Source organism: Nerophis lumbriciformis, linkage group LG27 (assembly GCF_033978685.3).
Source record: "Nerophis lumbriciformis linkage group LG27, RoL_Nlum_v2.1, whole genome shotgun sequence".
Lineage (NCBI taxonomy): Eukaryota > Metazoa > Chordata > Actinopteri > Syngnathiformes > Syngnathidae > Nerophis > Nerophis lumbriciformis.
The window spans coordinates 31598324-31621013 of NC_084574.2; the positions used below are offsets into that span (position 1 = coordinate 31598324).

Below are 22690 nucleotides of genomic sequence, written 5' to 3' on the forward strand. Positions count from 1 at the left end.
AAGTTGCATCTTTAGGGGAAATTTATTTGATAAAACCCAACACCAAGAATAGACATTTGAAAGGCAATTTAAAATAAATTAAGAATAATGAACAACAGGCTGAATAAGTGTACATTATATGACGCATAAATAACCAACTGAGAACGTGCCTGGTATGTTAACGTAACATATTATGGTAAGAGTCATTCAAATAACTATAACATATAGAACATGCTATACGTTTACCAAACAATCTGTCACTCCTAATCGCTAAATCCCATGAAATCTTATACGTCTAGTCTCTTACGTGAATGAGTTAAATAATATTATTTGATATTTTACGGTAATGTGTTAATAATTTCACACATAAGTCGCTCCAGAGTATAAGTCGCACCCCCGGCCAAACTATGAAAAAAACTGCGCCTTATAGTCCGAAAAATACGGTATCTTTCAAGAATTTTTTCTATATTTTTTTTCTAATTTATTATTATTGTTATTATTATTGGTAACACTTCATATTCACCATTAATTAGTTGCTTATTAAAGTAACAAATACTTAATTTAGAGTTATTTGGACACTAGGGGAACATATAAGGGTTAGGGTTAGGGTTAGGGTTGGGGTTAGGGTTAGGGTTAGGGTTAGGGTTAGGGTTAGTTAACTCTTAATTAATGGTTTACTGGTTGTATAATAAGGCCATGCAGAATAAGGCATTAATAAGTACTTAATAATGACTAATTAAGAGCCAATATGTTACTAATTTGCATGTTAATAAGCAACTGATTAATGGTGAATATGTTCCCCATACTAAAGTGTTACCTTATTTTTTTTATTGAGACAACGATTATTTATGTATTTAATGTTTGTTTACTTACTATAGTATATTATTTATTTGTTATGTAATTGTTCACCGTTATGTTACGGAGAACAAGGGAATAGGATACAATTGCTATGGTATGAAAAGGGGTAGGGTTAAATAAGCTCAGCTTCTTCCTAATCCTTTTCGGACGTGCTGTAATGAAACAACTGTAAATATGTGATGAATTACAATGCATGTTCAAAATAAACTGAAAATGAACTGAACCCAGGAAGCAAAATTATAATAGACATGACGACAAGGGAGTCGGAGACGGAAGGACGACTCAAAAAAAGAGATTAGAATGCTCCTTTAGTGATGATGTAGTGTAGGAACCCCACATCAATACGTGTCCTTGGCCATATTTAGACAAATGTATGCGATTTGCGAAAACAATGCCCAAAACCTTAGTTTTTAACTGTTTAAACCAAACCATAACATACTGTACAACTAAACTGCTCTCTTCATCTAAAACGCCCAACCCAAATTTAGGAACACACATTTAGGCAGGGTTGTCAAACTCATTTTAAAGCGGGGGACACATGGACTGGTAAAATCACGCCCCGATAACTTAAAAATAAAGACAACTTCAGATTGTTTTCTTTGTTTAAAAATAGAACAAGCACATTCTGAAATTGTACAAATCATAACGTTGTTGTTTGTTTTTTTTACAATTACCTGTTGCGGTTAATAGTATTCTATCTTTATTTGTCGTTATTTATACTTTCTGAATGAATTATGTGATAATGTTGGTGTTAATTTTTAATCTATCAAGATAAAAAAAAAATGATATCTAAATCCAATTACAGCATGTTATTTATGTATTGTGATCATTTTCCTCGACTGATGTACTAACATCATGTGGTTTATTTTGTACATATGTAGCATCATCTACAAAGATACAAAGAATTGCTATTGTGACATCCAGTGGACACAATTAGAACAGCGGTTTCTTTCATAAAAAAATGCAGGTTTATTTTTATACTTAGCAAACTCATCCTGCGGGCCGGATAAAACCTGTTCGTGCACCTGATCCGGCCCTCGGGTCGTACGTTTGACACCCCTGCTTTAAGGTTAGTTAGGTTCATGAAAAGTGTTACTGCACATAATCATTATCAACTGTTCCCAAACAACACATATGTCAGATGCTGTGTTTTATCTACTGTAGACAGGGACAATGAATAACATTATAGGGGTGGGCCAAAGAAAAGGCAAACTGAAATAAATACATACAGTGGGGTGCGGGGACCCCTACAGGTAGTTGTAGGGTATCCCCAGCTATGTGACAGATCCTTATTGGGTGCATTTGTACACTCTCAGTTACATTAACATTGATATTATACATGTGGGCCCATAGATATAAATGCAGTTAAATGTAGCAAGCTACTTTTTCCGTGTAGCTGTAAGTGTAGCTTGCTACAATTCGTCCCATGTAGCTTAGCTACATATTATTCGAGAGTAACTTGTAGCTTAGCTTACTACATTTTCCAAGTAGCTTGCCCATCACTGCTAATAGTACACACTCCTTTATAGATTGCACGTGCTGTTTAGCACGAGGTATTTAGATCTTAGTAAAAACAAGACCTAAATGTCGTTTAAGTGAAGTGGCTGTCGAACTTTGCACAAGTAAATACGCTGCAGGACTGCTTGTGCTGCAGTTTAGATGCAAGCCGATATCATCCGATATACTTGGTTTTTTGCTGATATCTGGCCATTGGCGGGCCATGCGTTTCCCACCTAGGCCTTCAGTGATGTCCTTTGTCTAATGATTACCTCTCAAAATACTACACTGCAAAAACTGAAATCTAAGTAAGATTAATTATCTCAAATAAGGGTGATATTTGCTTATTTTCTGTCTGATAAGATAATAGTTTCTTATTTCAAGCATGAAAAAAAAATGACTTGGACACAATTGTGTCTCGTATTATAACAGATGACAGCCAAATGGACTTTGCTGTTTTATTTTAAATGAAACAATAGAAAATACGTACTCTTATAGTAGTACAGTTGTTATTAGTGAGAATATACTTATTTTAAGGTATTTTTGGGTTCATTGAGGTTAGCTAATTGGACTTGTTTTGGAAAGTCTTGACAAGCCACATTTTTTTGTTCTATTGGCAGATAATTTTGCTTAGTTAAAAAAAAAAAAACTATTTTTTGTATTTTTTTTTTCTTGTTTTTGAAAACTGACTTTTTGCAGTGCATCATTTATGTCACCACATGACCATTTCTGGAGAAATACTATACAGAAACACATTTACGCACTACTGGTTATTGAAACACATCAACTGTGTACAAAACAAGTTATTTTCTGGGCGCATTTAAAAATCAATAAACCGGCATCAGCAATTATGACATATCTTATGTGGTACTGTCAAAATTAAAAAATTGCAAAAAACAAAGAAATAAAATATCTGAACTCACAATCTGCAAAACCCATTGGAGCTTCCGGAGTTGGCCGACATCGTCAGACAAGATGTAGTTTCTCTTTGAATATCCCTCTTGAAAATGGCCTTGCAAATATAAATATATGTGTTGTCTTGTCTAATCATAAAAGATGCAGACGAGGCGTGTTGGCTGAGTTCTTAACGTTTACTCCACAGCGTGCTCATCAAAAACATCCAGCATGGCTACATTTAACAACCTAAACAGGGCTACTGCGCATGCTCTTCACCACTGTGGCATGCTGGGTAATGAAGTTCTTATGTTACCTAGCTCATAACATCACAATATTAGCAGCTAGAAGGCCTTACTATCGCAACTGTCTATCAACTGTATGTCCCCGTTCACTTACAGTGCACGGACTCCCGCATTGTTGATTCTGAAGGCCCCCGGCAGATTTGGTACAGCATGGCAACATAAGCAAGCTGAATTCTGATTGGATTAAAATTCTATAACCTAAAAACAACAGCACTGTTGTTCAGGGAAAGTAAATAAAAAATTACCTTTATCTTTAATTATGATAGTGGTTATGTTAGGCCAGCATAGAAGGCCTTGCTGGCCCTGACGGCACACCACTGTATCTGGCTGATACTGAACATCAGTATCACATCGGGACACCCCTACATGAAATGAGTTCACTTCTCAAATGAGTCGGCTCAAGACGGCGTTGTTTGATTTGTCTCCTTGTTGTCTTCCTCATGCAATATTTGCCTTTTGTGTCCGTTTGAACAGTCCAGCAGGGTTTGGTCTACATATTCTGCAGTAAAGATGGTAGATGGGTACAAAGAAATACCAGCGAGTGTGAGGACGACTCTGGCCAGGTGAGGTGTGTGTGTGTGTGTGTGTGTGTGTGTGTGTGTGTGTGTGTGTGTCACTGCATGCGTGTGTGAGTCCCGATCTCGTTACATGTTTTAAAACCGCTTTAAGTCAGATGGGCAGATGGGTGGCTAATGAAAGGACTTTTGACTTACATGACGTGATTTATCGGGTGGAATACCTCCCATCTGTTCTTCTTGCACGTCTCTGTATGTTGTGTGAAATGCATCTCGTGGAATTGCTGTCAACGCCACCTCCGCTATTTTGCAGCAGCAGTATGGCCGCATCCTCAGCCAGTTTCGGATCATGTACACCGTGGGATACTCGCTCTCTCTGGGAGCTCTGCTACTGGCATTGGGAATCCTCATCACTTTCAGGTAGACCATGGACTGAATAGGGGTTTGAGCAGTAGGGAGAAATGGAATGTTATGAATGCAGTGAAATGTTGCATTGTATGTCATTAGAAAAGAAGCCATAGTGCGGTATGGAAAAGGGATGGCGGTAGAAAGAAAGCTCATCGATATAAGAGGGGCTGAAAAAAGGAAGGAAAAGGAAACTATAAATATATGAAATATCGGTAACACTTTATTATGGGGAACATATGCATGTTAATAAGCAACTAATTAATGGTGAATTGGTTCCCCATACTAACATTTTCTACGTAACAAAGACTTCATTTAGAGTTATTTAGACACTAAGTGTCAAGAAGGGAACTATGGGGTGTTTTGTTTTCCCGGAATGCAAAGGAAAGTTGGAGCGGGCAAGGCGTGAAGGTAAATGCATATTTATAACAAACTACAAAAAGGGGTACAAACAAAAGGCGCGCTCACAGGCGGAGATAAACTCGGCTAAGAAAACAAAAACTTGCACAAAGGCAGAAACTATGAACATGAAGCAAAACTCGCTGTCTGTGACATGAAAAAACAAAACTTACGTGGCATGGCATGAAGCATAACTATGAACAGGCATGAGTATCAAGGGGGTAGCATGGCATGACGTGAGCAGAGGTAGCAGGAGTAACAGTGTTAATGTCGCCAGGCAGACTGCCTGGCAACTGTAAGCTTAAATAATACCGACATGATTAGTGAAAGGTGCGCGAGTGCAAAACGTGAGACAGGTGAAACTAATGAGTAGTCATGGAAACAAAACAAACAAGAGTGCACAACCAGGAACTAAAAAGCATCCAAAAAACAAACAGCACATGGCCAAACAAAAACATGATCAACACAGACATGACACTAGGGGAACATATAAGGGTTAGGGTTAGGGCTAGGGTTACTAATAAGCAATAATTCTGAGGTTATTGAGGAATTAAGATATTCTTCATCTTAGTATGTTAATAATGACTGAATTAATTAATTACATATTACAAAACTGTTGTGTATACTAATTCACAGATGTTATTTTATTATAAAAAGGTCAGTAAATGATTCTATATATTTGTAAATGCTCTGAAGTGGGAAAGTGGTAGGATTAAGTAAGCTTTGCCTCTTCCTACTCCTTTTCGGACATGATGTAAAGTGAAATGATATGAAACTGTGTGATGTATTATACTGTAAGTGTGTTCATGTTCGAAATAAACTAAAGAAAGAAAGAAAGAAGACTCTTAGTTAATGGCTTACTGGTTGAATAATAAGGCCATGCAGAATAAGGCATTAATAAGTATTTAATAATGACTAATTAAAAGCCAATATGTTACTAATTTGCATGTTAATAAGCAACTAATTAAGGGTGAATATGTTCCCCATGCTAAAGTGGTACCGAAATATCTTATATATTGTAGCTGCATGCTGAACGGAGCATGCAGAAGTCACGATCTCAAACATTTGTCACCTCTGCACCAGGAAGCTGCACTGCATGAGGAACAACATCCACATGAACTTGTTTGCCTCCTTCATCCTGAGAGCCGTGTCCATTCTGGTCAAAGACGCCCTGCTGACCCTCACACTGGACCCCAGGAACAGCGGTGACTCTCGGGCTCAAACCTGGATCAACATACCGGTTAGAGGACACACACCCAGGGGCGTAGCACCAAATTCTGGGCCCCATACACAAGACTCCTAACATCCTAAGACATCCCACACTGAACCTAACGTCACGGCCCCATACACACACACTTTACATGCACTAAAAAACGAAATATTATATAATCTCCAAGGTTTCTCATAGTCATTTATATTGACATCCCACTGGGTTGTGAGTTGTTCCTTGCCCTTATGTGGGATCTGAACCGAGGATGTCGTTGTGGCTTGCCCAGCCCTTTGAGACACTTGTGATTTAGGGCTATATAAATAAACATTGATTGATTGATTGATTGATTGATTGATTGATTGATTGATTAATTGGTGGATTTGGTTGAAACCAGCTATTTAAAACACTTGTAAACATTTTTACTTTTTAAAGATGGGATTATCATATTGAAAACATAAGATAAACCCCCTAGACCAGGGGTGTCAACATTTATTTTTTTATTTTTTTTTTTTATGTCCTGTCCAGCTTCTCAGGCAAATCATATAGTTGATGTAGATGCCCATGTCGGCTGTTCAGATTTACTTTACAAAAGAGAAGTGTAGGATACTTCTCTTGTTGCCTTATTTGTATTTGACTTTATTAAATGTATTTATATTATCATTTAGTGCAGCCGGGCCGGAGCAGGAGGGGATAGAAAGAGAAAAAAAAAGAAGACAGAGGGGGAAATTGTGGGGACAAGAGGGGGATTAGACAGAGAGACAAAAACAACAACAGCAAACAACAACAACAACAACAATAGAGCAACATCAGCAAATATGACATGTACAAATATGATGGTAAAAGTAATAGCAAATAAGCAGTTAGCGAAAAATAAAAAATAATACAGAAATAACCATGAGCATTATTACACTACAAATGGATCAATACAAATACCAATAGAAATAGCGCTATTGATAATGAACAATACCAATAATTTACCTTTATTATCAACAATACAGTTGTTTAAATGCAACAATACATATACGTAATGATAACTTGAGATACGAAAGAATGCAGAAAAATGGAGGGGGAGAAAGAGAAGCAACCTACATTAACCTTGTAGATTGTTATAGTCACAATAGGTTAAGCTTTGTCAGTGTGCCATGTGTTACACCCAGTTTACCCTAGGGCAACAACGTTAATATATGTTTGATGCAACGTGATTATGTGCATGAGTGTAAGTATGCATATGTACTTGTATATGTACAGAATGTGTATATGTGTTTGTACAGTGAATGTATATGTACAGTATGTGTATGTTTGTATATTGAATGTGCGTGTGGATGTACGAACATTAGGTAGGTAAATATGTACTGTATTTGTGTATGTATGTGGGAGCGTAGGTACCTGTGTACGTATGTGAGCATATGTGAATTTGCATGTACAATACATTCGACTCCCAGAGTGCGTGGGAGCCAGAGCACGGCCCCATCACCCCCGAGAGCCCAACCCACAAACAGGAGGCGTGGTGCCCAGGGAACCAGGGACCACCGCCCCCACGCAGCCAAGCCGGCCAGCGACAGGAACCCCAGAGCCCGACCCACCGTACCGCCCACAAGGGCCAGCAGCAGGCCGCAGACAGACGCACCCGGCAGAGGACAGGGCACGAGAAAAGCAGGGGACAGCCAAACCCCAAGCCAGCGAGAGACCACACCCCACACGGGCAGAAAGGCGAGACGCCCCGCCCGAGGGACCCAGAGACTCCCCGCAACCGGACGGGAAGACCGCCCCCGCCCCACCGGCAACCGGGCCCCCACGAGCCCACCCCCCACCCCCGGAGAGCGCGGCGAGGCCAGCCCCCGGCCACCCCACCCAAACCGGCCGCCGCAGGACCACCCAGGCACAGGGCCACGGGAACCACCCACCCCACCCGCAGGGACCCCAACGATGGAGATGGAACAACCAGCAACCGCCCCGCCGAGCCCCCCCCCCTGAGGGAGGGGAAAATTAAAAAATAATATTAATAAAATATATTAAAAAATAAATAAATAAATAAATAAATAAATTAATTAATTAATTAAAAAAAAAAGAATTAAAAGAAGATCACAGACATGCTGACAAACAAGGTCACTACCCCAGCAACTGGCCGACTCGCAGCACCTCGGAATACCTTGCAGCACCAAGCTACCACAATAGACGCAGGGACTAGGCCCAACAGGCCCCAACCAAGACGGGCACCCGGAAGGGATGGACAGCGGGACCCAGGAGCTCCAGACACGCAGTTCGGATGCAGTAGCCTGAGGCGTCGACCCCCGTCAACATTTTAGATGGGGGGGCCACATGGAGAAAAATCTACTCCCAAGTGGGCCGGACTGGTAAAATCACGGCACAATAACTTAAAAATAAAGACAACTTAAGATTGTTTTCTTTGTTTAAAAATAGAACAAGCACATTCTGAAATTGTACAAATCATAATGGTGTTGTTTTTGGTTTTTTTACAATTACCTGTTGCGGTTAATAGTATTCTATCTTTATTTGTCATTATTTATGTTTTTTCTATAAATTATGTGATAATGTTCATCAGTCAACTCATTGGTGTTAATTTTCAATCCATCAAGAGAAAAAAATTATATCCAAATGAAATCACAGTATGTTATTTATGTAGTTTGATCATTTTCCTCGACTGATGTACTAACATCATGTGGTTTGTTTTTTACATATGTAGCATCATCTACAAAGATACAAAGAAGTGCTATTGCGACACCCAGTGGACACTTTAAGAACAGCAGTTTCTTTCATTAAAAAAATTCAGGTTAATTTTTATTCTTAGCAAACTCATCCCGCGGCCCGGATAAAACCTGTCCGCCGTCGGGCTGTACACGTTTGACACCCCTGCCCTACTCAATGGCCTAGTAGTTAGAGTGTCCGCCCTGAGATCGGTAGGTTGTGAGTTCAAACCCCGACCGAATCATACCAAATACTATAAAAATGGGACCCATTACCTCCCTGCTTGGCACTCAGCATCAATAATAATAATAATAATAACTGGGATTTATATAGCGCTTTTCTAAGTACCCAAAGTCGCTTTACATGTAGAACCCATCATTCACACATGGTGGTGGTAAGCTACTTTTGTAGCCACAGCTGCCCTGGGGTAGACTGACGGAAGCGTGGCTGCAATTTGCGCCAACGGCCCCTCCAACCACCACCTATCATTCATCATTCAATTCACCGGTGTGAGTGGCACCGGGGGCAAAGGGTGAAGTGTCCCGCCCAAGGACACAACGGCAGCGATTTTCGAATGGTAAGAGGCGGGGAGCGAACCTGCAACCCTCAGGTTTCTTGGCACGGTTGCTCTACCCACTACGCCATGCCGCCCCACAAGGGTTGGAATTGGTAGTAATCACCAAAAATGATTCCCGGGCGCGGCACCGCTGCTGCCCACTGCTCCCCTCACCTCCCAGGGGGTGAACAAGGGGATGGGTCAAATGCAGAGGACAAATTTCACCACACCTAGTGTGTGTGTGACAATCATTGGTACTTTAACTTTAACTTTAGATAATCTGGTTTTGTTTGAAAAGAATATTAAAATTAATCTGAATGAGATTTTACCTGGTTAAATAAAGACAAATGCAAATGAAAATGAGATGGGGGTAGAGGGGGTTGCAACTAATAGAAATACGACAAAAACAAAGGCTTTCTTCTATAATAGACCAATAGGTGCTAAAATTTTATTCTCATGAATCATACAGAAAGCAATGATGTCTTTATCACGTAACTAAAATGCCAAATTAGTTTTTGTAGCCAGCAGCTGTTCATGTAAAAATGTTGAACAAATTAAAAAATGAAACTCTCATGCACAGTTACGTTAGAACTAATGAAACAAATTGATGAGACTGCTTCTCCTGTTGGAGGAATATCTACACAGTGAAATTGTTTCAAAATTAGCTTATGAATATGTATTCTCCTGATTCAGTGTTTGAGCTTAACAATGTAAAATGTCAATACAGAGTTTGAACTTGGAATACTATTTTTTTTTTTTCCGCAGAAAAAAATCTTTATTCCAAAAAAACATTTTTCCCAAATATAAATATTTCAGTGTAATTCAAAGCATCACAGAAAGGGAACTTTGAAAAATAAGTCCCAACTATCTTAATTGAAAACGTACTGATAGAAAACTGCATTACAGCAGATGAAATTTCAAACATCAGAATCAAGTGTTTGTTCTAGTCCAGGGGTCGGCAACCCAAAATGTTGAAAGAGCCATATTGGACCAAAAATACTAAAACAAATCTGTCTGGAGCCGCAAAAATTAAAAAAAATTAAAAGCCATATTACATACGGATAGTGTGTCTTGAGATATAAATTGAATTAAGAGGACTTAAAGGAAACTAAATGACCTCAAATATAGCTACAAATGAGGCATAATGATGCAATATGTACATAGAGCTAGCCTAAATAGCATGTTAGCATCGATTAGCTTGCAGTCATGCAGTGACCAAATATGTCTGATTAGCACTCCACACAAGTCAATAACGTCAACAAAACTCACCTTTCATGTACAACGTTAAAGGTTTGGTGGACAAAATGAGACAGAAAAAGAAGTGGCATAAAACACGTCCTAGAAAGTCAGAGAAAGTTATACATGTAAACAAACTACGGTGAGTTCAAGGACCGCCAAAATTAGTAGGACAAAACGGCGCTTGCCAAATACTCGAATCAGTGAAGCATGTTTAATATAAACAGTGTGCTTTGTAACAATTAGGGAGGTTTGTGTCATTTTTGTCCTCCTACATCAGGGGTCGGCAACCCGCGGCTCTAGAGCCGCATGCGGCTCTTTAGCGCCGCCCTAGTGGCTCTCTGGAGCTTTTAAAAAAATGTATGAAATATGGAAAAAGATGAGGGGGAAAAAATATATTTTTTGTTTTAATATGGTTTCTATAGGAGGACAAACATGACACAAACCTCCCTAATTGTTATAAAGCACACTGTCAGCTTCACTGATTCGAGTATTTGGCGAGCGCCGTTTTGTCCTACTAATTTTGGCGGTCCTTGAACTCACCGTAGTTTGTTTACATGTATAACTTTCTCCGACGTTCTAGGACATGTTTTATGCCACTTCTTTTTCTGTTTCATTTTGTCCACCAAACTTTTAAGGTTGTGCATGAAAGGTGAGTTTTGTTGATGTTATTGACTTGTGTGGAGTGCTAATCAGGCATATTTGGTCACTGCATGACTGCAAGCTAATCGATGCTAACATGCTATTTAGGCTAGCTATATGTACATATTGCATCATTATGCCTCATTTGTAGCTATATTTGAGGTCATTTAGTTTCTTTTAAGTCCTCTTAATTAAATGTATATCTCATGACACACTATCTGTATGTAATATGGCTTTTAATTTTTTGCGGCTCCAGACAGATTTGTTTTTGTATTTTTGGTCCAATATGGCTCTTTCAACATTTTGGGTTGCCGACCCCTGTCCTACATAAACCATATTAAAACAAAAAATATTTTTTTTCCCCCTCATCTTTTTCCATTTTTCATACATTTTTTAAAAAGCTCCAGAGAGCCACTAGGGCGGCGCTAAAGAGCCGCGGGTTGCCGACCCCTGTTCTAGTACAACAATATACTGAAGCACATCTTCAGGTGGAAGTTTTACTGGATTCAGCTACATGTACTGGAGTAAAATACATAGGCTGATTATTTGAACGAAACAACTCACAAAGAATAACTACATAAAAAATGCATTAGCAAATGATCTGCATCACTGGACAATACTAGATAAACACATCACTGGATATAACAGTAGATTTTCCCGCTTTGTGGGGAACATATTCTTAACCTGAGGCTGAAACTCTGACGATCTGTCACATTCACGTCGGATTGGTGTTTATTTCCTGTCAGCGCTCTTATTTTGGTTCCATTTCCTGCTTGGCTCCCTGACTGCTGTTTCCCCTCACCTGCTGCTATGATTGACAGCCTGGCCACACCTGTTGTCAATCAGCTGGCTGCTATTTATGCCTGCCTCGCCCTCCAGTCAGGGCTTGATGATTGTTTGCTGTCTCCTGTTATCCTGTTTCTTGTTAAAGTCATGTTTTCCTGCGCTACGCCTGCCATCTCTGCATCTTGGGGTTCACCACCAACAGATTATGACAGAAACACTTCAATCAAATTATACACAAAGTCCGTGGGAGTGTCTTACCTGCAGTCATCCTTTCTCACATCCTGTTTGTACACTAGAAAAATGCACAATCTCATCATTCTGGATCAAATATATTACATTATATATTATATGGATCATTCTAGACACAATATCACAACGCCGACACCTCCCAGAGTGCTTCTTTGGTGTGCTAAAAATTGATTCTGTTCACTTTTCTACAGTATATCAACCAGAAAAAGATGCACATGTGTGCTGCATATTACACAACTCAACAAAACAGCACAGGTTGGACCATTGCAGCATATGATATCATGAATGTGGAGGGAAATGAGTGTCTCCATGGTGACAGCCGATGGTGCATGCAAAAACTTCATTTAAAGGGGAACTGCACTATTTTTGGAATTTTGTCCATCATTTTCAACCCTTATGTAAGACAAGAAACCATTTGTTTTTCTTTTTTTTAATGCATTCTTAATATTAAATAAATGTAATCAAAAGTCCGCTTACAATGGAGCCTATAAAACGTTCTAAAAACACATCCAAACTCCTCAATCAAGGTTTTATATACACACTGTAAGTATATACTGTATGTACATTTATAATAACATTTAATATTTACGTATTTTGGTCATTTTAAGCCTTTGACCGTGCATACATTTAAAAAACGCAACACGACAATCGCTTTTTTTTTTCACTGATTACTACTCAGAGCAAATTTCATGAGAGCAACATGATAAAACATCACTTACTGTGCAATGTCTGCTGTCATTAGGATGCAGACTGATAGAATGTTCTTATACTCCCAGGCTGACATTTGGTGTCGGGGTGCCGTGGTGATGATGCAGTACACCGTGATGGCCAACAACTATTGGCTGCTGGTGGAGGGCATCTACCTGCACAGCCTGCTCGTCATCACTGTGTTTAGTGAGAAGAAGTACTTCTACATTTACCTGGCCATTGGGTGGGGTAAGGTTTCAAATCTGCCAATATCATTTACATGATCCATCAGTGATTTTTTTGATGACAGTGTCTTTTACTTTGCATTCATTGTGCTCACATCTACTCAAATATGTCAATGTTTACCTTTTTGATATTATTTGTCCACACTGCTGTGAACTCAAGTCTGAAAGCTTCCTCCTTTATTCTCAGGTGCGCCCCTTATCTTCGTTTCACCATGGATCACAGTGAAGTACCTCTATGAAAATGAAGAGTGAGTCTTTTTTAATGCAATTGTCATCTTTTTTGTCCATAATGAAGTGAGCCACTCACATTAAGACATGGGGAATGTGTGTGTGTTTGTGTGTGTGTGTGTGTGTGTGTGTATGTGTGTGTAGGTGCTGGGAGAGAAATATTAACATGGGATACTGGTGGATCATTCGTTCGCCAATACTGGTTGCTTACCTCGTAAGTCAGTCCTATTTTTCTGTTTTGTGTGTGCATGTGTGTGTGTGTGTGTGTGTGTTGGTTGGTGCATACAGTATCTCACAGTAAAAATACAGTACACTATATATTCTCAATGTACAACACTAAAAAACCTGACTTGGACATTAGAGAAGTCAGTATAAAACTCGACTTGGACGTTAGAGAAGTCAGGCTACAGCATGTACAGCAGTATAGGTTTATTATCAACTGAAAATGACTCAACACATAGCCCGTCCATACATCCATCTTCTTCCGCTTATCGAAAGTCGGGTCGCAGGGGCAGCAGCCTAAGCAGAGAAGCCCAGACTTCCCTCTCCTGAGGCATTCCCAGGCCAGCTGGGAGACATAGTCTCTGCACCGTGTCCTGGGTCTTCCCCGTGGTCTCCTACCACAGAGATGCGTTCAGGGGGCATCCTGAGCAGATGCCTGAACCACCTCATCTGGCTCCTCTCGATGTGGAGGAGCAGCGGCTTTGCTCTGAGCTCCTCCCGGATGACAGAGCTTCTCACCCTATCTCTTAGGGAGAGCCCCGCCACCCGACGGCGAAAACTCATTTTGGCCGCTTGTACCCGTGATCTTGTCCTTTCAGTCGTAACCCAAAGCTCATGACCATAGGTGAGGATAGGGACGTAGATCGACCAGTAAATTGAGAGCTTTGATTTTTGGCTTAGCTCCTTCTTCACCACGACGAACCGATAAAGGGTCTGCATCACTGCAGACGCTGCAACGATCCGCCTGTCGATCTCACGATCCACTCTTCCCTCACTTGTGAACAAGATCCCTAGGTACTTGAACTCCTCCACTAGGGGCAGGATCTCCTCCCCAACCCGGAGATGGCACTCAACCTTTTCCGGGCGAGAACCTTGGAAATGCTGATTTTCATCTCAGTTGCTTCACACTCAGCTGCGAACCGATCCAGTGAGAGCTGAAGATCCTGGTCATATGGAGCCAGCAGGACCACATCATCCGCAAAATGCAGAGACCTAATCCTGCAGCCACCAAACTGGATCCCCTCAACGGCCTGACTGTGCCTATAAATTCTGTCCGCAAAAGTTATAAACAGAATCAGTGACAAAGTGGAGCCCTGGCAGGGACCAACCCTCACTGGAAACAGGTCCGACTCACTGCCGGCAATGCGTACCAAGCTCTGACACTGATCATACAGGGAGCGGATCGCCACGATCAGGTGGTCCGATACCCCATACTCTTTGAGCTCAGGACTTCTTGAGGCACACGGTCAAATGCCTTCCCCAAGACCACAAAACACTTCTAAACCGGTTAGGTAAACTCCCATGCACCCTCAAGGATCCTGCCGAGATTATAGAGTTGGTCCATAGTTCCACGACCAGGACGAAAACCACACTGCTCCTCCTGAATCCGAGGTTAGACTATCCGACGTATTCTCCTCTCCAGTACACCTGAATAGACTTTACCTGGAAGGCTAAGGAGTGTGATCCCACGATAGTTGGAACACACCCTCCGTTTTCCCTTTTTGAATAGAGGAACCACCAGCCCAGTCTGCCAATCCAGAGGCATTGCCCTCGATGTCCATGCAATGCTGCAGAGTCTTGTCAACCACGACAGCCCCACAGCATCCAGAGCTTTAGGGAGCTCTGGGCGGATGTCATCCACCCCCTGAGCCCTGCCACCGAGGAACTTCTTAACTAACTCGGCAACCTTCATCCCAGAAATAGGAGAGCCCACCACAGAGTCCCGAGGCACTGCTTACTCATTGGAAGACGAGTATGTGGGATTGAGGAAGTCTTTCGAACTATTCCTTCCACGGATCCACAACATATCCAGTCGACATCAGCAGCACACCGTCCCCACTATACACAGTGTTGACAGTGCATCGTTTCCCCACCCTGAGGCGGCGGATAGTGGTCCAGAATCGCTTCAAAGTTGACCGGAAGTCCTTCTATTTACTTAATTTTTGCATTACATTTTTGGGGGGTTTTTTTGTTTAAAAATGTTAAAATTTAGAAAAGACTGTTCAGATAAGATATTTTGTTTTTACCCCACATAGAAAATTTGGTTTAAAGATTCTGCAACATCTCGAGGATGCCTAATTTAAGAATTGCTAGTTAAATAATGCATGTTTTGAAAATGAAATACCTATTTCTATCTTAAACGTTTTACAAATTTCTAGAAATACACATTTTTATTCAGGATGTCTTATCAAGTACAATTAGCTGTCCGTACAGATAGTAATTTCACTAGTTTTTAATATTTTTACCTAAAATCTAGTCATTTTATCTTATATTTTGACAGCTCTTTTTATTTGCAGTGAACTAGAAATGCCCACATACTGTAAGTACATCTGTCAATCTGTGATGTCACCATACTTGCCAACCTTGAGACCTCCGATTTCGGGAGGTGGTCTATATATACATATATATATATATATGTATATATATATATATATATATATATATATATATATATATATATATATATATATATATACATATATATATATATATATATATATATATATATATATATATATATATATATATATATATATATATATATATATATATATATATATAAGAAATACTTGACTTTCAGTGAACATCTGCTATATATATATATTTATTTTATTATATATATATATATATATATATATATATAAATATATATATATATATATATATATATATAGAGAGAGAGAGAGAGAGAGAGAGAGAGAGAGAGAGAGAGAGAGAGAGAGAGAGAGAGAGAAATACTTGAATTTCAGTGTTCATTTATTTACACATATACACACATAACACTCATTGTTGAGTTAAGGGTTGAATTGTCCATCCTTGTTCTATTCTCTGTCACTATTTTTCCAACCATGCTGAACACCCTCTCTGATGATGCATTCTGATTCGTCTCCTTGTTGTGTGCGCAGTTGTGCACTCTTTAAAAGCCGTAGATGTTATTGTCACATATGCATGTACAGTAGATGGCAGTATTGCCCTGTTTAAGAGTGTCACAACATTGCTGTTTACGGCAGACGAACTGCTTTACGGTAGACGAAAACGTGACTGCTGTTGTTGTGTGTTGTTGCCGCGCTGGGAGGACGTTAATGAAACTGCCTAACAATAAACCCACATAAGAAACCAAGAACTCGCCCTCCATCATTCTACAGTTATAACGTCATTGGGCAGGCACGCTGTTTTATTGTGGGAAAGCGGACGTGAAAACAGGCTGTCGACACGTCACTCAGGTCCGCCTGAATTTCGGGAGATTTTCGGGAGAAAATTTGTCCCGGGAGGTTTTAGGTAGAGGCGCTGAATTTCGGGAGTCTACCGGAAAATCCGGGAGGGTTGGCAAGTATGGATGTCACAAATGGTGCACTGTTAGAAAAAGACTGCAACACACAGTGTTCAGAGGCATCCAAGGTAGACTAAATGCATGAACCTTATGATTTGACACATTGGCATTTCTTAACACGACTATTCAATATTGTAACAACATTTATAAGTCAAAAAAGAGGAAGGTACCCTCTGAAGAAAACACGGTTTCAAACATGTATTCAGGTATTATAAAGCAAAGGATGATTGCTCTCTTGAGAAAGTGGCAGTTTTCCAACAAACTCTCCCAAGATGTTCCTTTGCTGAGAAAGCTGAAGGTGACGCAATGACCAAGTATATTCCTCGACTTCAAACACAACTAGGGAAGGTGGAGGAGTGCAAGGTGGAGGAGTGGCATCATCTCTATAGCAATGTAACCTTGAGAAGGCAAAATATGATGGTTGCCAAAATGTCAGGGATGTATTCACTTTTGATGCTGGGTGTGGATGGAGTAGATCGACTAGAATAGATGGGTAGATAGAGAAAGTATAGGCCTGGCGGATGGATGAAGGGATAAAACACTTTAGTTTCCAAAGAGAAAATGTTATCACAAATGGTCATCAACAACAATCAAACCACTCACACATAGATGCACCACATGAATATTACAATATTCTCACATGTGATGTGTGTTAGTGTGTGGGTTGCTATGTATGCGTCCTTCATGGCAATTATTGTTATAGTTGTATGAAATAAGATTGTATATGAAATAACAATATTGTATGCACCTGACAGATGAATATAAATGCACACTTAGTTTAGACAAATGGAAAGCTAATAATTGTATCAAAGGATGTGCTCTGCCATCACAGAGGGTTCTGCACTGGATCTCCTTGTGTTTGTTTTTGCATGTGTGTGTGTGAGTGTTGCTTGTGTGTGTGTGGTCTTGTATTTCTACCCTTCTTGGAACATCAACAAGGAAAAGTACCTTCCATATTAAGGACCGGTGAACAAGTTAAGACATAAATCATGGAACCAATACGGAAAACCATTGCATCTACGAAAGAATGTCTCATTTGCACCCCTGGTGGGGAAATCTATCCAAATTAGGGTGGTTCCAAAAAGGAGGGATTTTTCAAATCGACTGTGTTTCGGTTTTAAAAGTGCTCCCCCTCTGGTCAAGGTATGAAATAACAAGTGTGTGTAAGAAATTGAAATGTGCCCCATTTGGCCAAAATTAATTAAAAAAATAAATAAATAAAATGTATATAGAGACATACTGTAATAACTTGAAGCAAATAATGAAATCAATTACAAACCATCCATCCATCCATTTTCTACCGCTTATTCCCTTTGGGGTCGCGGGGGGCGCTGGAGCCTATCTCAGCTACAATCGGGCGGAAGGCGGGGTACACCCTGGACAAGTCGCCACCTCATCGCAGACAAAAAATAAAAAAGATACAAATTAACTAAAATCAGTCTTTTTCTCACAATGTGTCTACTTTTTTCTTATAAAATTGGGAACAATTTCTCATATTGTTTCTGTTTCTGTAATACTGCAATATTTTCTCATAAAATGATTTCTTTTTTATGTAAAATTACTACTTTTTTATGTAAAATTACTACTTTTTTATGTAAAATTGGTGACATTTGTCATATAACATTCTGACTTTGATCACAATATTGCCAATTGTTTTGTTGTTCTTGTAAAATAGTGACATTTTTTGAGTAAACCTCTGACTTTTGTCGTCATTTTGCCAATTAAAATTCCGATTATTACAATAATATTGCCATTTTTTTTTACGTTTTCTTATAAAATTGTGACTTTTGTCGAGAAAAAATTCAAATTTTTATCATAATATTGCACAAATGTTCAGTTTTTCTTGTAAAATTTTGACTTGCGTTGAGTAAAATTACGACTTTTATTATAAAAATGGCTAAATTCTAAGTTTTACTTGTGAAATTGTGACCTTTTTCTTGTAAAATTCCAACTCATTTTTCACAATAAGTTTTTCATATTTGCATAGTATGTATATATTATTAATGTTGTAAATACAAATCTTTATGTCTAGTAAAGGAGGTCCTAAAGAGGGAGGCATTTTTTCAGAGATCTCAAGATGGTAACAAATACAAGAATGTGGGTGTGTGTGTGTGCGTGTGTGTGTGTGTGTGTGTGTGTGTGTGTGTGTGTGTGTGTGTGTGTGTGTGTGTGTGTGTGTGTGTGTGTGTGTGTGTGTGTCCGGCTCAAGTCAAGCAGGAAGGACTCAAGTATTGGAAGTCCTGTAACCCAATTATAGTCATATTTCTGTCCCCTCTCATTACAGATCAATTTTTTCATTTTCATTCGAATCATCAAAATCCTGATGTCTAAACTGAGAGCTCACCAGATGAGATACACGGACTACAAGTTCAGGTCAGAAACCAGTTTCAAACCACTTATATTCAGTTTGTATCCCGCATGCAAATACTTTATATGCATATATACTGGATATACAAGTTTTTACCAAAACTTTTATTATAGGTACCAGTGGTGCCTTAACATAAATTTGAGCGAGGATGAAAGATTTGTGGATGAGGAAAGTGAGAGTGAAGGACTAGAGGGCAGTGGGAGCGATTCAGATAGGGAAGATGCTGTGAGAGGCGGGTGGGACCTGATATTCAGCTGGGAATAACTAAAACAGTAAATAAACACAAGACATATATATACTCTATTAGCCACAACACAACCAGGCTTATATTTAACATGCCACAAATTAATCCCGCATAACAAACACCTCCCCCGTCCCGTCCATATAACCCGCCAATACAACTCAAACACCTGCACAACACACTCAATCCCACAGCCCAAAGTATCGTTCACCTCCCCAAAGTTCATACAGCACATATATTTCCCCAAAGTCCCCAAAGTTACATACGTGAGACTTTTTGAGACTTGTATTAGTAGGTTGCACAGTGAAGTACATATTCCGTACAATTGACCACTAAATGGTAACACCCGAATAAGTTTTTCAACTTGTTTAAGTCGGGGTCCACTTAAATTGATTCATGATACAGATATATACTATCATATATACTATCATCATAATACAGTCATCACACAAGATAATCATCAGGGTGTATACATTGAATTATTTATGTGACATGCACATAGCGGCACGCACGTACGGGCAAGCGATCAAATGTTTGGAAGCGTACTCACGGTACCGTGTCTGCGTATCCAACTCAAAGTCCTCCTGGTAAGAGTCTCTGTTGTCCCAGTTCTCCACAGGCCAATGGTAAAGCTTGACTGTCATCTTCCGGGAATGTAAACAATGAAACACCGGCCGTGTTTGTGTTGCTAAAGTCGGCCGCAATACACCGCTTGCCTCTTACAGCTTTCTTCTTTGCTGTCTCCATTGTTCAAATTGCAAATGATTCACCAACACAGATGTCCAGAACACTGTGGAATTTTGCGATGAAACAGACGACTTAATAGCTGGCCATCATGCTGTCTCAAAATGTCCTCCACAATCCGTGACGTCACGCGCTGACGTCATCATACCGAGACGTTTTCAGCAGGATATGTCGCGCGAAATTTAAAATTGCACTTTAGTAAACTAACCCGGCCGTATTGGCATGTGTTGCAATGTTAAGATTTCATCATTGATATATAAACTATCAGACTGCGTGGTCGGTAGTAGTGGGTTTCAGTAGGCCTTTAAGACCTTTGTTACTTAGAATATGTTCCCCATACTAAAGTGTTACCCATTTAATATATCGACATTTGATTGTTTGTAGTGTGAAACATGTAAATGAAATGACAAAATACAAAAAACCCCATCGTCATTTAGTTTAACGATTGTAATCAAGTCAAAGAATCCTTCAAAGAACATTTACCGTATTTTCCGCACTATAAGGCGCACCTAAAAACCTCCAATTTTCTCAAAAGCTGACAGTGCGCCTTATCATCCGGTGCGCCTTATATATGGACCAATATTGAGCCACAACAGGTCTGGCAACTACGGGATGCATAACGTAACCCCAGCCTCTACTGTAGCGTCTATTCTATGCGCCTTATAATGCGGTGCGCCTTATATATGAGCACAGTTTTAAAATAGGCCATTCATTGAAGGTGCGCCTTATAATCCGGTGCGCCTTATAGTGCGGAAAATACGGTATATTCCCGCATTCCTTGGATTCATGCATATGCGCAGATGCAGGGGTTGCATGAATTCCAATGTGGACCACGTCTCGCCAGAACAACTCAAACCCGGGTGCGGCCCTGGTAAACCGAGGTATCACCGCACTACTACTAATGACCTCGTCCACCCTGATATTCATGTTTGTGTTTTGCTCCAGATTAGCAAAGTCGACCCTCACTCTCATCCCTCTGCTGGGGATTCACGCCATTCTCTTTACCTTTGTCATTGACGAGTCCGTCCCAAAAGGTTCAATGCTGCGCCTGATCCGACTCTTCTGTGACCTCCTGTTCAACTCCTTTCAGGTCAGAGGGCAACCGCACACACGATCTTTGTTTCTTGGGCCTGCATTGCATACATAAAAAAATGCCGAACCATAATCCTGTCCATAGGAATTTGGAAATCATACACTGCAACAGATTTGGGGTAGAATAACACTATTGTGATGGTATTGACAGCTTTTGAATTGTTGCTTTAATTAAAGAGGTACCATAAATCTAATGTATGTAACCTTCAGAGAGCCAGCATCCTCTGCAGTGGAAATAAAAAAAAGTCCACTTCAAAGGATGCTGGCTCTCAAGAGGATATTGATATCAAATATTTTGTAGTTGTTTATAAAAGTAAACCACATGAAAACTTACTCATGATCCAATTACCGTATTTTTCGGAGTATAAGTCGCACCGGAGTATAAGTCGCACCTGCCGAAAATGCATAATAAAAAAGGAAAAAAACATATACAAGTCGCAATGGAGCCCGGCCAAACTATGAAAAAAACTGCGACTTATAGTCCGAAAAATACGGTACTTCTGGACAATTTTGAGTGTCGTGTTGGAGTGGTAAGATTTATCGACAAAAATAATACAACATTTTGCCGACAAAATCATTTCTTCCATAAAAGTCTCGACCTCGTGGCTCGTGTTCTTTCAACACCATCAAACATGCGCCAACGGTGAGCGACAGGTAGAGAAAAATGGGCCACAACACTGTAGGTCACCTGTGTCAAACTCAAGGCCCGGGGGCCAGATCTGGCCAGCCACATTATTTCAAGTGGCCTGTGAAAGCCTGGAAATAACGTGCGATTATAAAGTACTTTAACTTTTCTTACTAAATGTATTGTTCTTTCCAATTTGACATGGAGAAAAAAATGCACATATTGTATTTACACTATATTGCCAAAAGTATTTGGCCACCTGCCTTTACTCACATATGAACTTGAAGTGCCATCCCATGGAATTGTCCAAAATGTTTCGGTATCCTGGAGCATTCAAAGTTCCTTTCACTCGAACTAAGGGGCCAAGCCCAACTCCTGAAAAACAACCCCACACCATAATTCCTCCTCCACCAAATGTCCCACTCGGCACTATGCAGTCCAAAATGTAGCGTTCTCCTGGCAACCTCCAAACCCAGACTGGTCTATCAGATTGCCAGATGGAAAAGCGTGATTCATCACTCCAGAGAACTCGTCTCCACTGCTCCAGAGTCCAGTGGCGACGTGCTTTACATTGCACTTGGTGATGTATGGCTTAGATGCAGCTGTTCGGCCATGGAAACCATTTCCATGAAGCTCTCTGCGTACTGTATGTGGGCTAATTGGAAGGTCA

General features: G+C 40.0%; 1 protein-coding gene across 1 annotated transcript in view; it reads left to right on the plus strand.

Moving 5' to 3' along the window:
- gcgrb (glucagon receptor b) overlaps window positions 1-22690 on the plus strand; it is a 46562-nt gene that overhangs the window by 13433 nt on the left and 10439 nt on the right. Inside the window, exons 4-11 of the mRNA XM_061988116.2 lie at window positions 4008-4096; window positions 4362-4468; window positions 5936-6092; window positions 13014-13173; window positions 13357-13417; window positions 13542-13611; window positions 19235-19323; window positions 21249-21393. Coding sequence (XP_061844100.1) covers window positions 4008-4096; window positions 4362-4468; window positions 5936-6092; window positions 13014-13173; window positions 13357-13417; window positions 13542-13611; window positions 19235-19323; window positions 21249-21393 — 878 coding nt within the window. The remainder of the gene's footprint in view (window positions 1-4007; window positions 4097-4361; window positions 4469-5935; window positions 6093-13013; window positions 13174-13356; window positions 13418-13541; window positions 13612-19234; window positions 19324-21248; window positions 21394-22690) is intronic.